We start from the raw sequence: 22,210 nt of genomic DNA, 5'->3' as shown, positions 1-22,210 counted from the left end.
GAGTTAAAATCATATAAATTACATATTTCATAATCGTATTGTTTTATAGGATCTTCCTTGAATTTTGTTGCAGTTGTTTCAATTTCTCCAACACTGAAATTCATAAAGATGTGCAAATTAAATGGAAGTAGAAGAATTCTATAAATTTATATGAGTATTTATTTATTTTTACACACATATTAATAAAAATATATATGTGTAGGTACCTAAATTTTCACATAGATTAATGAAAAAGAGATTTTTTCCTCTGGTCTTTTTTAACCAAGATAACCAACATAGTCAATGGTGTAAATTACAGTAGTAAAATATTATGTTATAGCTACCAGATAAATATAGAAAAAAAAATCAATAACAAGTAAATAAGATAAACATAAGTCTCAGGGGAAAAGCAATTAATTTAATAATTTTCAAGTAATACAAGTAATTCAAGTTTTTATTTCAAGAAGTATACCTTATAATCAAAGATTTTGGCAATTCATTTAATCAACCAAAAAAAAAACCTGGAAACATAAACACTTGTGGCAATGCTTCATTAGTCATTATAAACTAATTTTCATTTCCTATCATATATTGGACTATATATAATTTTAATTAAGTAATTTTTAGCATTTATTTACCAGATATTTTAAGTAGACACTGAAATACTATTACAATTCTTTGCTTCCCTTTTTATTTAATCTTTGTATGTGGCCATTATAGTGGAAGTACAGGAGTATTTCCTGTCTTTTTAACAGATTTAGATTATCTTTGAATTTAACTGTAACACTAAATTTTCTGGGTTTATGTTTGTTTTCAGGATTATTTTAGTTGCCACTTATTTTATCCTCATGAGAATACATCTCATTTATTTTAACCTGGAAATTTAGTTGATTTATAATTTCACAGAATAAGTAATATTGTTGTGTAAAACTCTGTGGTATTCTTAATGTTTTAGAAGATGTTTAGGCAAACTGTGGTGTCTATTCTAAAATCTTTTATTTGTTATTAGCATTTTCATAATTTCCACCCTAGACTTGTTTGAGTAATATTCAGGATAATAAAATATATATTTTGTACATGAAATTAAAAGACAGCAGTGACAAAAAACCTGAGCTTGATAAACTACCCTTTCTGTATGCAGCTGAAGCAGACATTGCACAGAAATCCAAATCAGGCACAGATTGAAGAACAAATGCTTGATGACTACATCTCATTCAACAATATAGAACAAGTACCCAAATAATTCAGGTGACATTATTTTGTCCTGGAACAGCAGGATACACCCAGTCTAGGCAGAAGTGAAAAACCTTCTATTACACATGATCACAGCTACCCTTTTATTGCACTCTCAAATAGATGGGTATTTCCTATTTCAAAGATGCATAGGTCACTTTGAATTACAACAGAAAGGAGTAAGATGATTGTAATTTCAGGATTGAGAGATCTCTTTTCACAATCCAGAGGGATATAAAAGCCAAAAGGCACAAGGTAATTATGGTATTAAGTTGATCCAACAACTCTGGGCTATTTCAGAGCTGTAATTCAAAGCAATTTTTTAAAATCTGAACACAGCAGTAAGCTAACTGTTAAGACAATTTCAACTAATGTTTTACAAGCATACTAAGTTTTCTGTTAAGAAGAAGGATGTGAACATGTTGTTGTGACTCATGTCATTGTATTTATCAATATGATTTTCTGAATTTAGAGAAATAAAATTGCGTTCCAAGTTGTGGATATCCCATCCCTAGAAGTGTCCAAATTCAGGTTGAATGGGGCTTGAGCAAAATGATTGATTGAAAAATGTTTCTGCCTATGGCAAATGGATGTACCACATGATCTTCAAAGGTTCCTTCCAACCCAAACCATTCCGAGATTCTTTGTATCTTATGTTAGCAGACAAGGAAGCTAGTTTAGTAAACACAGTGCCAAAAACCACAGTATAACAGAATTTCTCCCATAGCATCATCACAGTTCCATGGAGGCACACAGTCCTCCAGTTGCTTCTTTTGTACACTTCTCAGCAGAATTCTGACAAAATCAACAGTTAGTTCCTGGCTTCTCTCCTTGCCTCCTGTCAGAGCAAATTATGGCTTAAAAAACCACAACAGAACAACTGACCACAAAACATCAAACACATGCTCTGACAAAGACAGGAGTTAGGGTTATGTTTTGGAACAAGTGCTAAATCAAACTGGGAAGGTCCACAATTAATATTGCAAGACATTCCAAACTGCAGCACAGAGAGTTCTATGTGAGAATCTCCACTCCTATCTATAAACATATTATATTGTTATAAATCGCATGGAGCTTCATGGGACTTACAGTTTCTTTCTATACTCTGATATTAATATTGAAGGAAAGATAAAAAAAGATATTATTATATTTGCAATTAAGTGCTGAGTAAAAAAGTGTCCAGAAAAAGTAATGTCAATGGAGTTCTAAAGTTTAAAATAAATCCAAATATTAAACACATGCAATTTTTTCAAAGTGTTTGGAAAATAATTTTAACAGGTATTACAGTGAATGAAAGTTAGAAAGAAAGTTAAGAGGCAAACCAGGATGAAATTAAAGGAATATGTGTAAACAGGGAAGCATATAAAAGAGGTGACAAAACAGTACTTCAAAAGTAAAGGAAAAATTACAGTGGATCAGAGTCTGTAACTATTCTTTAAATCATATGTAGAGCTGTTATCAGAATTTACAAATATTTTGTTACTGTATTTATGTTTCATTTTAGTAATATTCCCTGTTCAACGGAGATAAAAATCAGGCTGCTTTATTAATAAAGTTTTGTGGTTTTAAAAAAATTCTACTTGTTTCTGCTGAAACTTGGAACCTGCCTTACACACTTCTCTTGTACAAAGAAAAATAGGAAAAATATTCCACATCCAGATATATTTTCACAAAGACTTAAATTCAGCCTAATATAAAGTAGAAGGATGTAACAGTAAGTAAATTACTGAAGTCAATTACTGTTTCCAGACTGTGACAAAAATAATAGATTCATTTCAGTGTTAGAAAGGAAAATAAACAAAAAAAATCAAAAGAAAAATAATGAAAAATAAAAACTTCTATAACAAGATAATTGCAGTAACAGACTGTGATGCTTTTGGTTATGAATGTGTGTTCATTGCACCTTTCCATAATAAGACAGATGAATTTTTATTAGTGCATTTAGATTTTGTAAGCAGGTGAAATGTCATTGTGATTGTAACCAAGGAATGAAATGCATCTATTTGGGTAGCTTAACCATTTGAACTCAATTCTTCAATGAATTGAAGATTAAAATTCTTGCCATAAATAATTATGAATCAAAAACACACTCTGTGCTCCTACAGATCAAAATTCAATACAATCCTTTAGAATCAAAAGATAAGAGCTATGTCTAGGAGTCCTGTGTTTTGAAAAGATGGCATCTCTTGGTTAGGAGGCTGTGTATTGCAACAGCTTGGCAGGGCAAGTAAGCAGAAGCATTTCAAAAAGGATTTTATCTTTATACAACTTTGTACTAGATTGTAAATAAACAGTTACTTCAGAAACTGTATCTAACTTCAGTGCTCAACAAAGGGTTTCTTATAAAGCTGTTTGTCTTCCGATGTTCTACCTCTTCAACTGAAGGTTGGCAGAAACCAGAAAATACTTTCTTGTCAAAATATAGCAGTAAGAGACAGTAGCACAAAAATTCTGAAAGGATTAAGTTGTTGCTAAAGCTTTCTTTCTGTGAATAGCATGAATCATAAGGTTATCACAAGTTTTCCAGGCAGTTTTTATATTCTGACAGGTTAAATACAGGGAACCCTATGCTGATGAAAAAAGTAAAAAAAATATCTTCTTCAATCAGTAAGAATTACGGGGTTTCCTTTTATTTTACATTGTTCCAAAATACAAAACTTCCTTTCATATAGACAAAAATCATTAACAGAGATTTCTTATTATGTATCTGCAATAGAGGTTATCTCCTTCCTATTTGATCTGAACACCAAAATATTCATGCAGCTGTTTGTGTATTAAACTTTTTTTTAATATACTTTGGCTGATTTATGACTACATTATTTATCTTATAATGAAAGATAGTATTTCCAGATCTGGGAAGATCCTGTGTTTATGACCCAGAAATAATTTTACAAAAAGATATTTCTACATCAATGGCCAAATGGCCAATGGCCAAATACAAAAGAAAACTTTTTTAGAAAGACTTACTTACATTATTAATGTTATTTTTCATAATTGATCCCTCCAGCTGACAAGAGTGGGTAGGAGTCCCATATACATTAAATAATATGCTCCTGTATTGCAATCAATCAAAGGAGGATGAAGAAATAGCATGACAAATGAGCTTTTGAATTAATGTTAACAAGGCAAATTGTATTAGAAACTCCACATATCATATTAGAAGAATTTAAACTACCAATGTGCATGATTTTTCTTTAAACTAATTTAATATTCTGATAATAAAACCCAACACTAACAAAAAATATCCCAAAAACATGAACAACAAAAAAAACCCCTCCACAAAATAACTCAGGAAGTGCTGAAATTGTTGGAACTTAGTAAAAATTTCCACATGGGGAAGAGGAACAGTTAAAACTTGATGCAAAATCTAAAAAAACATAAGAAATATAAAAAAAATCTTATCATAATGCTATTATACTAACATATGGTGAGACCTCAATGACTGTGTTTTGCTTTTTACAGGAATCCTATCCCTGAAGAAAATAATAACATTTTCACACCCAACAGAAGAAATATTTAAGGGAATAAAATTACTTGTGATGAACAGAAGAAAGTTTAGGATTCATTTGTTCTGAGATGAATCAATGAAATTTACAAGTGGATATCACAATCCTTAAACTCAGAATTCGTGCTGCCCAAACATTCTACATATTAAAAGAAATCTCAAAACTAGCAAAAGGACATTTTTTTTGAAGCAAAATATATTAAAAGCAGTCTTTATCTTGAATGTTTTGTATGCACAGAAAGGGATAGAGCTATGTAGATGGAGTAACATTAATGGAATATAGAACAAGATGCACACAGGGTAACCAATCATTCTCCTGCTAATAAGGGAACTTACTACAGATGTATTCTGTGGTAGCACCTTCCCTTCCTTGGTTCCATATTTATGCATATCCAGTCAATGCTAAAGTTATTTTTTTCTTTCAAACAATATAACCTTTCAGACATTTCTGAAATGTCTGTTCTCAGCATTCTTTGAAAAACACTTTAGTTAAAGCTTGGCAAAGGAGCTGCATCACTGAACACCTTGGCAAAAAATCTCTGATGGAAAAAAAATCATGTACCATATTATCTGAAAAGTATGCAACATGACAGACATTATTGTGTTTGCCTGTAGATATTTTATGTCTTTTTGTCTGCTTTTTATAATTTCAAGGGGAAAATCTGTAAGTTGGAAATCTGTAAGTCCAGAATTAAAGACTGTTTAGGACCTACTGAGAAGAATGAACAGAAAAAGTGAAAGTAACGTAGAAGAAAAAAGTTTTAGCTTCAATGTCTTCCAGTAAAGGTTTAGGAGTCTGGAAAGAAATCGTATGGCCCTAAGAAAGACAAAGGAAAGGACCTGACACAGATTGGAAGCTATGAAGACAGATTATTTTACACAGACATAGAAACAATTAGGGTTTATAAATTTAAACTTGACAGTTATAATGAAAGGTAATACAATCTGGGTTTTAACAGCCTTATAAGGAATGAAAAAACTGAACTGGAAAAGGGCAGGTGAAAAAAAAAAAAGATATAAGAAATCCTGCTATAATAGAAACAACTTTCCACATTTTACTGAAAAGAAAAGGAATTCTAAGAAAGAAATATGTGTGCTGAATATGAACTCTGCATTTGGTTATCACTTGAGTACAGCATAAAGATAAATCATGAAACTAAGGAATAACAGTGTTCTAAAAGATCTTTAATCATCTTCATTTCATTATTGATGATAGGAAAAGTTTAATTTTATCTCTGTCATTATTTTTCCCAACAAGAGAAATAATAATTGCTCTTGTTTGTTCCTATCTGTAACACAGTTACAGGAAAATTCTTGTAAGCTATCTGTGGCATTGAAAATTATAAAGAGAACTAGGCAAAGATGTCTGAGTTCCAAATGCATCAGAACATTTCAGAGGCACTGCAACCCTAAGAAAGCAGCTCCATATTCACAAACTTAACATGATTTCTCTGCTCTGTATTACAAGCTGGAGACAAGCACCTAGCATATTGAGGAAAATGTTGATTCCTTAGGACCACCCAGAGATTAGATTTTGCTTTCTATAAAGTCAAAAGTGAACATGCATTGATACTTATTGTAATTTTTTTTTTTTTTTACAAATATATTACTTAGATTCAGAAGGAGACTTCTTTTTCACTGTCCATGGAAAAGTTCAAAGAAAGCAATTTAAAGATTATGGACTTTTTTCTGTTATCATTAGATACATCCATTTATCACCAGCTTGTTCAGTTGGCTGTGTGGCAGTTGCTTTGTAGTATCTCATACAGAGCATGTTTTAGTTTTGTCAGCCAACACAGAGTAGATAACACACCAAAGTTTCAGCTACCATTGAACTATGCTTGCCCTGAGTGACTACAGACATCTGCCCCAAGAAGTGCTGCATCATAGGGTGAACAGAAACATGGACAACCTTTATGCTTTTTTTTAGAAAAATCTTATTATGAAAATTATTTCAGTGCAACATCAAGCCCTCCTGAATTGAGATAATACCATCATTTGAGAAATTCAGCCTTAAAAATTCAGTAAAAATATATTTGTTTGCTATTTGAACATTGATAATTATTAATGTTTAATTAATAATTCCTAATAATTTAATAATAGTTAATAATTAATTTAATAATTAATTTTCTCAAAATGTAATAATTTATTAGTAAATAAGAATTCTTAATTTAATAATTCCTAATTTCAAAATTTCATTTCTTAAGTCTTAAGTAAATTAAAAAAATATATTATTTTTATGGATTGAATAATAACATTAATTAATAAATTACAAGTATTTATCTGTCTTCTAAATAAGAAAAGACAGCTGCTAATTTTCTGGCAAATTATTTGGTTTAGAATTGATTATGACTGATTACTGTTTCAAAACCCAACATATTAGCTTTTGTTGTATCCAGACAGGGATGCTTGGCCTTCCACCCAACTTCTACTTTATCTGTCTTCCTTGCATTTTATTCTTGTGTTGGCAATCTGAACACAAATATTATGAGCAGTGGTTACTTCCCAACTGATGTTGGGTGTATGTGAAAGTGCATGTTGTATCAGAAGCATTCTCTCATTAATCATTTTGACCAAAAACACCAAATGTGAGCAACAGTACCAATAAATAAATTTTGAGTCCAATAAAAGCGGTCAACAGGAATTTCTACTCTTGTCTTGTTTGAATTTCACTATTATGACACATAAATTAAGCACTGGATATTTAAGGAGTGAAAATGGCTAATTAAGCCATTCTAGTGAGACTATCTTTTATTTCCAAAAGTAAGGAGAAAACATGTTGACTAGAAAATAATCTATTCCTTCTATTACATCTTTTCTCTTTTCCTCCAACAAGCAAACATAAACATTATTTTTCTGTCATGAAAGCTGTATAGGAACTTTTTTAATGTTTATTCCACTGTGAATTGTTTTGCTGATAATTTACTAATCCATTTTTATTAACCCTTCCTGAAATTTATTACTGAAATTTAACCTATCTTCTTGACTGTGCACACATTCATTATTATTCTTATTGTAAAAAATTTATCAACCCCAACACAAAAAAAACCCCTTGTATTCATCCACTGCTCTCACTCAGCTTCTAAACTATCTCTTCTAGAGGTACATATATAAATGTTGCTAATGCATAAGCTAAATTCATAATTTTCCTCATACTGAGGTAAAGGAAATGCAATAGGAGTGGTTTGAACCAAAAAATGTTGATACAGTAACTACCAACAAATAAGAGGAAACAAATAATCAATCCATAGTTACTATGCAATCAACATCTGAAAGACATTTATGTTTAACTAACATAAAATTTAGTATGAAAAAATACATTAAATGCACACTGATATAGATGTTTTCATGTATAAACCTTTCCATATAGTACCTAAATTTCAGCAATATATACCCTTAAATAAAAATAATGCAGACATTTAAGCAACTCTCCTACTTTTTAGAGACCTTATTGTTTTAACAATTCTCAATGGAACTGAAAACCAAATAATTTAGGAAGCATTCAGCTCAATCAGTATTCTTTAGCCATTTAAACCTAAGTTTCTAGTCAAATCTACATATATAGGCTACAGTGACTGGAGAGTGCTAGGTAGGAATTATCAGAAAGTGTTTCTTCTCAATTATCTTAGCTGTCATTTTAAAACCAGAATAACTGTTCTAAGGATATTCTGAGGATATGGTTCTTACATAGAATGTCCAGGTTGGCTGTACTCCTATAAATGGACCCAGTTTTATGAAACAAATCTGGTGTAAGTGATCTAATCACAACTTTATAATACAGGTATCACTTGGAAGCTTGCATTGACAAAAAAAAAAAAAAAAAAAAAAAATCAAGTACCTGACATCTGAACTGGTAAATGCTGATTTAAATTTATACCCAGTTTTCCTAACCTATTAATACAAATAAGAGGAGTAAGCATTGTGCCCTTAATTTGAATTGCTTTCAAGTATAGACTACAAAGTCCACTTATATTACCAAATATAGTAAAAAAAAGGTAAAACATTGACTAAGGAGATGTGGAGAGTATGAGAGTACATTAAAAAGAGGTGTATTACCATGCTTTTCCATGCTCTAAATCTGCGAGTCCATGGACAATGACTACACATACAAGCAAATGAAAGCAGCTGACCACGTACCCACACACCTTGGCAGAGGTGCACTCCATACTCGTCGGCCACCACCAAGACAAATAACCTCTGAAGCTCCTTCTAAACGATATCCAGACGAGCAGGAGAATGTCAGAATATCTCCAACGCCAAAATTAAATCCTATTCTGCTACCGAATTGTGGGATCCCGGGATCTTCACAAGGTTCAAGATTATACTCTGCAAACAAGAGCAAGTCAGCTTTTATGAGAACACATTCTTTACCAGTCATATATGTAGTCCTGCAGTCTAGTAATTTCTGTATATTTTCACCTGAATATCAATACAGGCGTCAGATTTTAAAACAAAATTATAATATGAATGTTAAATTGATAATTAGATTATGTTGAAAGTAAGGCATATTACTGCATTCACAATGTTTTAAGCATGCATGACACAACACGATTTCTCATGCTTATAAGAGCCATAAATAACTCCAGTAAAAAAACCAAATTTTTAAAAATCCATAACAAAAACTAAATAGTTGACACCTCAACTCATCTGGAATTTGAGTAACTGAAATTAGACTAATTCTCTTTCCTCTCCTCACTTGATAATGTGTCTTACAGTTTACTGACATCTTATTCCACATGTGGCACAGAGGTTCATTTGCTTTTAAATTATTGTGCTTAGGAAAAAAATATATAATATAATTTTTTCAGCATATATATTCATCAAAATAATTTAAATTATTTTTTTCTTTATAAAATATGCAGAAAAAAATCCCAAATGAGCAAGTTTTTCAATAGCCAGATGTTACAGGTATTTCCTTACCAGAGAAAGAAATATTAAATCCTTCATATGATATTGAAAAATCTGAAATAAACCGCAACTGAGCTCTGAAATTTCCATAGAGACCAGCATTGATTGGTGAAGGAAGTTCTGAGCCAGTCAGACGTGCCAATGGCTGTGTGAAACTGCCATTCTCTGTTATTAGTAAGTAGTCATGATGATCCTCCAAATGAAATGTGTAGAAGGTGAATTGCACACCTGTTAGAAAAAGTAGAATTAGATATACATGTCACCCTATTAACATCCACGTAACTAAGCCAAAGTTAAAATTCATGCATCACATTATGAATAATCATTTGGAAAATTAAAATAATCAATTTTTTTCTAAAAATTAGTATCTGTCTTGATTTTGGAATTAAAATATCTTTGCAGTAGGTTTTGTTTTGACGTCATATTTAACTTTTGTCTTTAGCTGCAAAATATGGACATCTGATTTATAGAATTTAAACACAGATGCTTCCATTTTTGTGTAAAATCCAATGATGCGCTATGTATATTCAAAAATACAAACAGTTAATGGCAGAATAAAAAAGGTAAGCCTTATTTCTTACAATCACCAGCATCCTTGAGTAGCACCAGTGAAAGAAAAGATTATAAACTGTATGATCTTAAATTCTAATGACACATCAGTAGCCTCACCAATTCCTCACAAAAAAGGGGAGGTCTCTAAATAAGATGTGACATACATCAAAAGTACAATTTTTTTGCCAATCATCATACATACATCACACTTGTAGAAAGGAAGATATCACCTGGAAACCCAGTAGCAATAAAAAGACTTAAATATCAAGACAAACAATTAAATCATTTCTGCATTTTTAACTAAGAGTTAGAGCATGATCTTTTGGTAGAATGCACAGTAAAGCCAAGAAAATGAACAGAAGAATCCAGAGAATCCATTAGCTAGCTAAAGTGATTAGGGATACCTCTAATGTAATGCTATTTTCAGTTTTATCATGTAAGTTATAAACCAATGATTCAGTCTCTTCAAATACATCTGATGATGCAATACTTAGGATGATCCATTCATGCAGATTAACATAGCAGATGAATAGTAATGACCCATGGCCAATAGATTTTTAATAATAAAGAGAATTTAATCAAAAAGCAAAGAAAAAGTTCCCCTTCCTACAGACCCAACACTGCACCCCTTGCCCTACCCCTGCCACCACCAGCCCCAAATTTCCCAAACAGGGTAATAAAATACAAGCTAGATATATTCTGCTTGACTAAGCTAAGTAAAGAAATAGAATGCCCCTTCAGATGTTGTAGGTTACCTTTTCTAGACCTCACAGGCAGCTTTAGAAGCTCTCAGTACAATTGTCTGTTATTGGTTTTGTCTGTCTGTTTGTTTTTATAATATTTCTGAGGTTGCTTGAATAGCATTAAACATTTATGTTAATGCAACTCAATCACACCTAAGGAATACAGCTTGTATGGGTATCTAGAATGCAAGGACACTTGGTTTATAAACCTGGTAATGGACTTTTCAGGACAGGAAGCAAAGACAGGAAATGAGAGAAGTAATGAATGGTATACACACATAGATAAGCTTTAACAAGCAGGATTAAGTGGAAGTACTAACAAAGACAAGATTTCTTATGTTTCTGCCTGATGGTAAATTAAGTGTATTATTGTAATTTTAAAGTAGTTACCTCTTAGTAATTGATGTTAATGGGGGAAAGAATTTTATTTTAGCTCTCATGAAAATTAGAAATTTACCATGGAGTATTTGAGGGAATTTGTGAGATTAAATAAAACTGAAGACTTTTTTTTTTTTAAATGGTAGTTGGAGACCTTAAAACTTTTAGTGAGATATTTTGGGCCAGAGGAAGATAAGGGAAAGGACCATGCTAGATAAGAGTGAAAAACATGTCAGAAAAAGGAGACAGTTAAGGCTCTCTAATATCTGCACCTAACCAGTGCAACATGTCCTCTATTCTTTCAAAAATCTACTCCTTATTAGCGTGCAAATGTCTCTTTTGTCCAGAGAGTGAGCACATGGGTGGTTGCTTGTGAACATTAGTGTGGACTGTCTGGGGAGCAGGATGAGATCAGGGGACAACTGGAAAAAGAGCCATTGATCACAGACCAGGCAGAACCTAGTAGGAGTAGAATCTGAACTCCAGCCCTGGATCAGAATATGGAAGGTTGGGGGAGCACATGCATGTGCATTTGTGAGTGTCACTTCTAACAGAGCCCTTTCCCCTCAGCCTGGATGCAGAAATAGGATTTGGTTGCCTGTGGTGCTCATGTCTGTTTCAGTGCTGCTGGTTTCTATGCGGGCCAATCAGCTCATATTTTTTGTATTTACTGTACTCCAAATGAATTTTGGTCCTTTTTATGCATGCATGTGTACTGAAACAACAAAATCAGAAATGCCAAAAGAAAATTTTATGGTAGTAATCCAAAATAATGAAATTCCTGTGAATCACAGCTGAGCTTCACTGAGTATTGTTCAAACATCACACAAGGTTTAACTCAAGGGAATGTTTCAATCAATTTTGCAGATTGCCATGACATTTCTTAGCAAAACCCCAAGGTATATTACAGCAGTAGCTGTAAAATTTGGTTTTCTTCAGAAAATATTCTAATCACATTAATAAGTGCTGTGTGACAGATTGTGTCTTCTCCAGGGAAGAATTTTAAAAGATATGTTCAGGTAGATTCCATCTCATTCTGCCTCACATGCGCCTTTTTTTATAAGGGGAATATTTAAAATCTGAAATGAAGCTAGGAAGACATAAAGTGAAATGTCACTTTTCTGTGTTACAATCCAGACTTTTGGGGGACGGGTTAATTAACTGATCTCATAATAGATCTTTTAAAACATACCACTGACACTCCACACATTTCATTTCACCATATATTTACATTGCATTCTAATCACAGACAAAATGCAATAATTATTGCCAATAGGTGTTTCCTTTTCTCTTCATTATAGTGATTAATAGACACATTAGCTATATTTAAGATAAATGTTCAATTCTCTAGTTAATACATTTTTTAAAAAATGAAAGAAAATTATATCAAGTTTTAATAGACACTCAAGAATCAAAATGCTGGTCCAAAAGAACACAAATGAAAAATTAATTCTAAAACTTAAGATACACTTGAAGAGTAATATTAAAACCACATATATTTATATTGCAATATTGTCATTTAAAACAGTATATACAAACACAGAAACTGTATTTCCTAGCAATTCAACATATACAGACATAAAATACACATAATAACTAAAACTATACATTTAATTACCAGTTATTATGTAATAGCAGTATGAAGTTGTAACATAAAGATGTGTGTATAAGAAAGTACCTCACGGCATCCTGCAGTTACAAGTTATATACTTTTCTCTTGGCAGTCTGACATGAAACTACAAAACTTTATAGAAAAGAACTCCAAAATAGTTTAAAGTAAAAATCATCTCACTAGTTAGTAGCTAGTAGAAGATACTCCTTGGGTTTCTGAAGTTGAAATTATACTAGCCATGAAATAGAGCAGAAAATGAGATATCCAGAACAAATTTTATTTCTCCCTCTCATTAAAATAACCCATTTATATGTATGGGATCAATTTTTCTAAATGGTAACCATGTAAGCCTTAGTCGCTCAGTCTTCCCATAGACACTTCTTCTGAGGACTATAGGAACCCACTGGACAATACATGATGGATGGAGATGAACAGGTTCCTTCAGAGGATAGTTCATTCCACCTGCTTTTTCAGGGTGCAATGACTCATATCCTAAAGATATATGCATTTTTCCATTAAATACAGAAGTGTCCTATTTGACTAGTTCACTGTGACATAGAACTTAACTGTTAGAAATTTAAATTAGGTAAGCCTGTGACTTGTTATCATAAAAGGACAGCTATCTTCCTCATGCAGTACAACAGGAAGAGCTTAAAGAATTAATAGCTTTTTGCCAACAAGTACAAAATATGAAGATTTCATACACTATTTCCTACTCAGAGCAAATACCCACTCCACAGTTTTTTCCAGCAGCTCTTTGAGCAGCATGAATCAAAATGTCCAAGTCAAATTTTGACATTGCATATATGCTTAATGTTTTTCCATAAATAATAAAATTTCCATACAACAATATAAAAATTACAGAATGATAGGTCATTTAGTTTAGATAAGACCTCTAAGATCATTGAGTCCAGCCACTAATCCAGCACTGCCAAGTCCACCACTAAACAATGTCCTTAAGTGCCACATCAACATGTTTTTAAATGGCTCCAGGGATGACAATTCCCTGGGCAGCCTGTTTCAATGACTGATAACTCCTTCCATGAAGAAATTTTCTCCTAATGTCCATGGACATGCTCCGGCACCTTGATGTCTTTCTTGTACTGAAGGGCTGTGAGAGTCTGTCCGAAATGTGCCTCATCTGCCTCACAATTGTCATGGAGAGAGACCACAGAAAAATTAAAACCCCTGTTTGCTGAACCGGTGGGGGGGAAAGTCATGTGCCTGAGGCCTGAAAGTATTGCTAGCTCACTGTTCCCACGGATGTTGTTTGCTGTGTGCTACACTGAGCTCGCAGGGCACCCTGCCCTTTTTGCACAATAGCTCTGGAATCCTCCCCACCTCTCGGCCTGGCTGGTTTGAGCTTCAGTGTGGTCCCTCCTCCAAGAGAAGACCCCTCTCACCCATCCTTAGCCAACGTGATAGAAAAATAGAGATGTAAAAGGCTTCTTCATCAAGGGACCCAGACATGAAATCCCTGTGTGAGAAGGCCCCCTCTCACCTACTTCCAGACACTGGGACTGAAACCCCCAACTCGGGGGAGGTGTGCAGGGGAGGGGAAGGAAAGCTGCCCAAAGCAAGATGGATCTCCCAGGTGCAGGCCGTCAAAAACAAAAAACAATGGCTCTCACCTGCTGCCTAGCTTGGACATTGTGTACATCCCTTTCAAACACTATTCTTCCTCCCTGAAGACCTTTGTTTCGGCTGCGAAATTTATTCCCCTTTCGCCCAAAGAAAAAGAGTGTAATTGGGGTCCAGATGAACTGTGCCTCTGAGATCTCCCCAGACATGACCTGGTGAGCTGGGCTCCGAAGGACTATGAAGACCACATTTGGTAGCTATAAACCCACTCTTTTCCCTCCCTCTTTTCCCTTATTTTCTCCTTTTTCCTCAGTTCCTTCCCCAACACATTTCTGCCGTGGTTATTTCAATAAAATTGCACTTGTTTGATTATTACTGCAAATCCCCTGTGCTGTGCTGGTTTTTGCACCCTGAGATCACCCTACCAACCATCACGAAACCCCTTCGTAAGGACAGATCATGAAAAGGGCCCAGAACTGGACACAAGCCCACCAATGCTGAGTACAGAGATACAATCACCTCCCTGGTCCTGCTGGCCACACCATTTCTGATCCAGGCCAGGATGCCACAGGCCTTCTTGGCCACCTCAGCTCATTGCTGGATCATGTTCAGCTGCTATCAACCAGCACCCGTAGATCTTTCTCCACTGAGCAGCTTTCCAGCTAGTCTGCCCCAAGACTGCAACATTACATGACATTGAATCAAACAAGACTACGAGTCTATAAATATGTGTGCATACATGTTTCAGTGTATATATGCTTATAAATATTCATATTTATACTATTATGTCTTCCCCTCTATTTTTATTTCTGCATATTTGTTTTCCCAGGCGTCTCATTATATAAAGTGGACTTTCTTAACAGGCTCATGTAAAATATTATAACATTGAGAATTTCAGCTTTTATTTGTCCCAACTATTAGGTATTTCTCAAGCTGAGGTTTTAAGAAAAAATGATGAATCACAAAAAAGCTGCTTTATTTTCAAAAAAGGAAAAGAAAATTAAAGAAACCCCCAAAACTTGCCACACACTTTTCTTCAAAATCCTCTTTTTATTTTAAGAGAAATGAAAGAGTTAATAAAATGTCTTTCAAGAATCCTGAAAAATGTGACTTAATCTGACCCCATTTTTACAGTAGGATTCGCATCATTTTCTGTCATGTATTACTCCGTGAAGCTAAACTCTTATCCATCTCTGCTACTTGCCTTCAATTCTCAGATTATAAAGCTTGTGCTGTTATCCAATGACTTCTCAGACAGAGTGCAAGACAAATGACTACAGGTCTAACAGTTTCTTTACACCTTCTTTTAGTCTTTTTGCTTATCCAGAAGAACAAAAGATACACAGTCCCTTATATTCCCACAACTCTAGAAGCCATGTACCATACATAGAGGTAACAAAGGCAAATGTAGTATGTGATGTAGCATCACTAAGTTCAGGAGGCTCTTTCACTGTGGATATTTAGAATCAAACTACACTGACACAAAGTGACACAAAGGCATCACTTGGTAATAAGAGAGACTACTCTTATAACTGGAAGAGCTGGAGCAATAATTTTGAGAGACACACTTTACCACTTTAATGCTTTAAGGAGTTTTAAATGGGACAACCAGTCAGATATCTAGAAGAGAAGAAACTATCACACTATTTGTACAAAATAGAATAAGGGGATCACAGATGAGCACAGTTCTCTTTATCTGAAGTCTTATTTTTATGTTATCAATAACTCTGTCTTAGAGGAATACATCATCAGCATACTTTGTCACATTTTTCATGCCCTCACAGAGAACACTGATGAAATTCAGAATCGGACTTGCCTTCCTTCTTCTTCCTTTCATTTTTTTTCTGTACTCTTTCCAGTGTTACAATATAATTCTCCTTTATTTGTTCTTACCAGCTTACTCTATTTGTACTAAATTTCTCTTGTGACATCTATCTCTGTCTCCTTCCCCTAACATTAAATCTTATACTGCTCTAGCTTTTCCACCCATGGTACAAGAGTCACTCCCATATTTAATATAAAATACCAACAAAAACCTAAAAGTATGATCCATCTCATCAAGTACCAAAACCTTTCATTTGAAAGCAACTAGGACACATTTATTTAGGAAACTTTGTTACCTGGAAATACCAGCTTCCATTTGTGTCCTAAGCATTATTTAACCTCTCAGAGAAGAGCTAAAATTCCTGTTATATCTTTTTCCTGAAATCTGACTTCAAGTAATAACTACCTCTTCCTTAAAAGCCATTTTTCCTTCAGCTTCTGTAATCAGTCATTATATAATTCTTTCTCACTGATTTTTCATTCCGTGGGAAGTGTAAGGGCCTAGTCCAGTTCTGGAATTCTAGGAATTACTACAAGAAAATTAAACAAACCCAAAAATCAGCAATGCAAAACCTAGGTCAGCTTTGGTGCTAACCTAGGTTTCCTTCTAGAGCAGAAAATACTGGACTTACATACATACTAAAAAAAAAAAAAAAAAAAAAAACCACCCCAAAAAAAGTGGAAAAAGAGAAAAGGATTTTTCTTACCTTTTCCATGGGTAACATCCACAGTCCATGTGCAATTCAGTGAATTTGGATATAGATCAGGATAACCTGGGGATAAAATTGTTCCACTAGGTCCTCTAACATCTCCACCACATAAAGCTAGAAATAAAAAAAATAATAACAATTACAAAAATAATAATATAAATAACAGAAAACATAGAAAATGTGAGAGAACAAACCTAAAACTTCCTGCCTTTAAAATTATTTAAAAGTAATTACTCAAATGATTTAGCAATTTAGGATATGGCTAAAGACCGTTTTTATACAGTAGAAAAAGAAATGAAATTAATTATTAATTAATTTTTGTTTAATATGCATAAGAAAATCAAAATCAAGTCATTAGTTGTATTTTTCAGGTTTCTGAAGCCTCTGTGAAAATTGTTAAATTCAGCAGAGACATGCAGGCAGATGATAGAGAGCCAAACAATATCACTTAAACAGAAGCCAAGGCTGCAGAGTCAAAATGGTGGATCTTGTCTTATGAAGAATTATTTGCTTAAAATATTTGTGCAGGGAAGGTTGACCTCGTTTCAAACGAATTGTATTCATTTGAATACAATTATAATTATTGGTTATGTGTTTATAGCTATGATGTTTGCGCTAATGAGAAATTCCAGTATAAGAATAAGCATTTCTATAGTTTCATTAGCAACTTTATAAAAGTAATCAGTAATTGAGCAATATAAAAATTAAATTACAGCTTTAATTAATGCAAAATACAAAAATTTAGTCATTACAACACTGGCAAAAATGTACAGCTCAATGATCTTCTGTTCCAGGGTTTTTGAAATACAACATTAATCAGGTAATTTTAGTAAGGACGAGTCTTGCATTTTAGAATTATCATATATCAATAACAGCTATTAAAATTCAGTACCAAGTCATTGCATCAGAGTTCTCTGAATATAGATTATCTCAGAAGGGCATACATTATAAAACAAATTACTAGTTCTATTTTTTTTCTCAAGGTTAAAAGCATCTATTCCTTTTATTTTCCTTACCCTAATTATATGCATTACTGAAATTATTTCGCAGAAATATTTTAGAATAAAAGCAATGAACTATTGTCACCAGTTTCAGGTCAAATAATCTAGACCATTCCAGCAGTTGATTGCAGCTCTCCCTAATAGCAATCCTTCCAAAGTAATTAACACAAATTCTCTTGTCTTTAGAAGATGTTAAAGGTCTTCAAAGGCACTTTTGGAGAGATGCAAATGGCAGCTATTTGTCTGTAACTCCAGTTGATACAAATATCAAACCCCCCTCTTGTTCTATAAGCGATCACTCAACTATTTCTTGCTCATGTCTGTGCTTCCCACCCTGCTGCCAGAGCAATGAGGGTGAGGGAAGGAGCCTGTCAAAGGTTGGAGGAGCAATGCCTCTTTCTGAGATGCTGCCCCACCTGCCCTAGCTGGTTTAACCTGCTCCTACCCCTCCTGAGCGCCTCCTAAGGCAGCACTCAGCAGCGTGACTCCTAAAGGAGGGAGAAGTCTGGCCTTGCAGTACGTGCTCAAACATTACATACTTCAGGAGCAAGGTGCTGTGAGTAATTTTCTGTATCATGCTGTTTCTTCTCCTAGGTCCTGATAGTTATGCTGCTTATGGCAATTTCTGCTACACTTTGATGGAGTAAATGATTGAAGTTACACTCATTATGCTTTTGCTGTTAATGTTATATATTTGAGAATGAATATATGGACATGTCACAATCTTCTCCTTGCAGATATAAATTCATAACTGATTTGAGGACACAGAAGAAAGGGAATCAAGAGAATATCCAGAATGTACCTTCAATCTCACCTTGTACCTAAGCAGACATTTGTGTCAATGAAATACATGTATTTTCCAGACATTTCAGGAGCAATGTGGAATATTTTCATAAAGATCAATTATTTTTCCTAATGAGGTTATGGCACTGCATATCATCATTGTGTTCAGGGCAATAAAAGAAGTATACATTTAATAAGCCTTATTTTATAAATCAGAAATGGAATTTCATCCTATATCCTAGGCTGAAGGCTGCCCTATCTTGCCTAGCTAATATTTGTTTGCTCATTCTAACTAACTATATTTCCGTTTTAAACATGCTTACTTGTCTGGATAGCCTCATAGTCTTGTATGTGCTATTTCTCCTGCCAACTTTCTAGCTTTTGTTGGCCTAATTGTAAGATGCAAATTTGCAAATCCAGTACCACAGGCTGAAATAAGACATTCTAGGACCACATTTGCCCAATCTCTCCAGTGTTGCCACAGGCAAATAACCTCCTTCCATATTAATTTTCCTCCTCACTTCTCTGATGAAGAGACAGTGAAGGCAAATACTGCCACTTTATAATCTGATCTTGCTATATTTAGACATTAGCAAAATACAGCCAAGGCTGTGACAGCATATTATTTGAGCTACTGATGGTAACTATCTACTTAATCCATTAAATAATAAATACAGCCAGTTTTTATAATTATGGGCTACAGACCAAATAATATATTTTACAGGAGGTGTTTGGAAAACATTTCAGGAATGTAAATAGTGACAAAACATCTATGGCATGCCATCAGGCCTTCAGTGCAACTCTGTGAAGGCTAGCAGATGGCAGAAAAAGGCATCAAGGGAGCAGCCTTTTAGAAAATAAAGCCAAGCTGACAAATCTGAAACCCTACATGTGCAACTGGCCCTGAGAAGATGGCTAACAGCCCAAGCATGTAATATCGCTACTAGTATCTGACTGTTCTTCAGGGTTCAAAGGAAAACAAGAGCACGTAAAAATAACAGCAAAGGATAAATACACATATTTCCAAATTCTACCTTTCTACTTTATGTGATTATACCAAGATGGAATCTAGGAAAGAGTAAAAGTAGAATGAACACTTAAGGAAACAATTGAGGTACTACTTTTGATTTATAATGTGGAAAATGGAACATTATGTTAACACACCAATTAATTTTTTTTACACAATCAGAGAAGTTGAATCAAGACATGCCTGCATTACTGTTTTCCAAATAGTGAGAAGCAAAATAAAATTTCAAAAAAATGTAAAAAAACAACAACAACGAGAATAAAAGAACAAAAAAGTAAAGAGAACAAAATTTAAAAGTGGTTTTATGAAATACAGATTGATATGTGGAAGTATATGCTGTGGTGATCAGAAGTGATGTAACAATCTAAGAAGTAAGTTTTGGATAAATATGAATGAGGATTCCAATTTAATAGTGGAGTTTGGTTCGGATGTTCTGTTGAAATAAATTCTTCCAATATTGGGCTGAATACTTGCACTATCTTTTGTTGCAGCTGCATTCATTTTGCTCAGTAACATGATCAATCACAAAAAAAACAGTGACAACAAGTAAGCTTAGCTTAGAAAATGGCTCCAAATATACTTTGAAAATAATTTTTGGCCCAAATAATTTCAGAATCTTTAGTCAGGCTACTCGTGTCTCAGTGGGAGACATGCAGGCCATGTTTCATCCAAAAATACATTAATATTTGTAGTGAAAACACTTGACTTTTGTCATTCATAGCAAAGTTCCACTTCAGACCATATTTCATGCTACTATAAAACTGTTATAGGAAATCAATCTTGCAATAGTAGAAATAGCCTTATAATTTTCAGCCTAAATTTATTCATAGTCTATTTTTACCCATTTGATCTTCTGCTAAACTGTCATTATATTGTATTCCCTCTTGGGGTCTCACTTGGGAAGGCTAGCAAACCATGTAAGAATCTATGATTTCTGATCAGTAATGAGACAGGATTTTTTTAATCTACTTCAATAGGATACGTTTTCCATCTCTACAACCCTGCATTAACAATTGCAAGTACTTAGCTGTCTTGTCACAGCATCTATGCCACAGAAACATATTTCTAGGACACTTCACATTAGATTATGACATGTTTTCTCATATTTGTTTGTTTGTGTTTTCCATTTTATTCTCATGTGCCCTCTGTTCTGGTTTTAGCATGTTTATATTTTACTGTAGAAGTCAGTTTGTATATTCTCTTCCTGCGCAGGGTCATCCTGTATAGCTAGCTTAACAATTATTCACAGAAAACTCTCGTAAATTTTGCTTTTCATAACCATCAGGAAAAATCAATAGCCACTAATTATGTTTGCTGTCACCTGAGATCTACAAATACAATTTATAATCTATTTAAAACAAGTTTGTTTTCATGTGATACAAGTCAATCTCAGAGTTATGAAGAGTATAGTGATATGAAATGTCTAGAAATCTGGATATGAGAGGGAGGGGGTCTCCATCAGAGAATGAAATATTATAGTTTATGACTGAAATATTATAGTTTATGATTTAAGCATTTTAATGAAGGACTTATAAAACTGTATTACAAAAGCTGCAGAGAAGATCACCATACCCTGGATGGGGCTCTGAGAGGCCCTACACCATTCACTGATGAAAACAAGTTGTAGTAATGACTCAGGGCTGGCTGGGGACATTCACAAAGCACAAGCCTGGTACCTTCAGGGTGGAGGCCACAGCCCCAGGGCTATCAGCTGCCAGGCTCACAGACCCTCACAGCAGAGTGGGGCAGAGAGGCCTTGGGTGTGTGCTGGAAAGGCCTCTGGTCAGAGGCAGTGGCTCCACCCTCCGCTGTGCTGAGGAGCCCGGCTGAGGGGCCCTTCACCCGGGGAAAAGCTCATCTGCAGCAGAGGGAGTTCACAGAATTCACAGAATTCATACAAGAGACCTTAAAGATCATCGAGTCCAACCCATGCTCTAGCACCTCTACTAAAACATGGCATGGCCCATCAAAGGGCACTCCAAAGGGGTCCCCAGACCGTGCACCAGAGCGCCAGAGATGGTCCAACAGACCCTCAGTGTTGGAAGGGACAGTGTCAAACTGGCCTCCTGCAAGGGAGGCACAGGGCATTCCCACCTGCCCAAAGTGTGGATTAACCCATGGAATTCTGCACTCTTCAGTGTGGTGCAGTGTGTGGCAGCCACAGGGGACCCCGATCAACACGAAGACCAGGTGGAGGGGTGCAATGAGACATGGCTGGGACCCTTGGGTGGGTGATAGGCTTTCACATAACCCCTGTCCGTCCGTCCTTCCTTCCTTCCTTCCTTCCTTCCTTCCTTCCTTCCTTCCTTCCTTCCTTCCTTCCTTCCTTCCTTCCTTCCTTCCTTCCTTCCTTCCTTCCCTCTCTCTCTCCTTT

At 34.5% G+C, this 22,210-nt stretch overlaps 1 protein-coding gene across 7 annotated transcripts in view; it reads right to left on the bottom strand.

Annotated features, from left to right (window-relative positions):
- CSMD3 (CUB and Sushi multiple domains 3) overlaps positions 1-22,210 on the bottom strand; it is a 580,686-nt gene that overhangs the window by 208,705 nt on the left and 349,771 nt on the right. For all 7 annotated transcript variants that reach the window (XM_074556146.1, XM_014263981.3, XM_074556154.1 and 4 more), the window contains 3 exons: positions 17,023-17,139; positions 9,638-9,853; positions 8,855-9,043 (listed from right to left, as the gene is read on the bottom strand). In XM_074556146.1, the coding sequence (XP_074412247.1) occupies positions 8,855-9,043; positions 9,638-9,853; positions 17,023-17,139 (522 nt within the window). The remainder of the gene's footprint in view (positions 1-8,854; positions 9,044-9,637; positions 9,854-17,022; positions 17,140-22,210) is intronic.

This window comes from Zonotrichia albicollis, chromosome 1 (assembly GCF_047830755.1).
Source record: "Zonotrichia albicollis isolate bZonAlb1 chromosome 1, bZonAlb1.hap1, whole genome shotgun sequence".
NCBI classification, from domain to species: domain Eukaryota; kingdom Metazoa; phylum Chordata; class Aves; order Passeriformes; family Passerellidae; genus Zonotrichia; species Zonotrichia albicollis.
The sequence above is the reverse complement of the archived record's forward strand: the minus strand, read 5'-3'. Positions and strand labels throughout refer to the sequence as shown.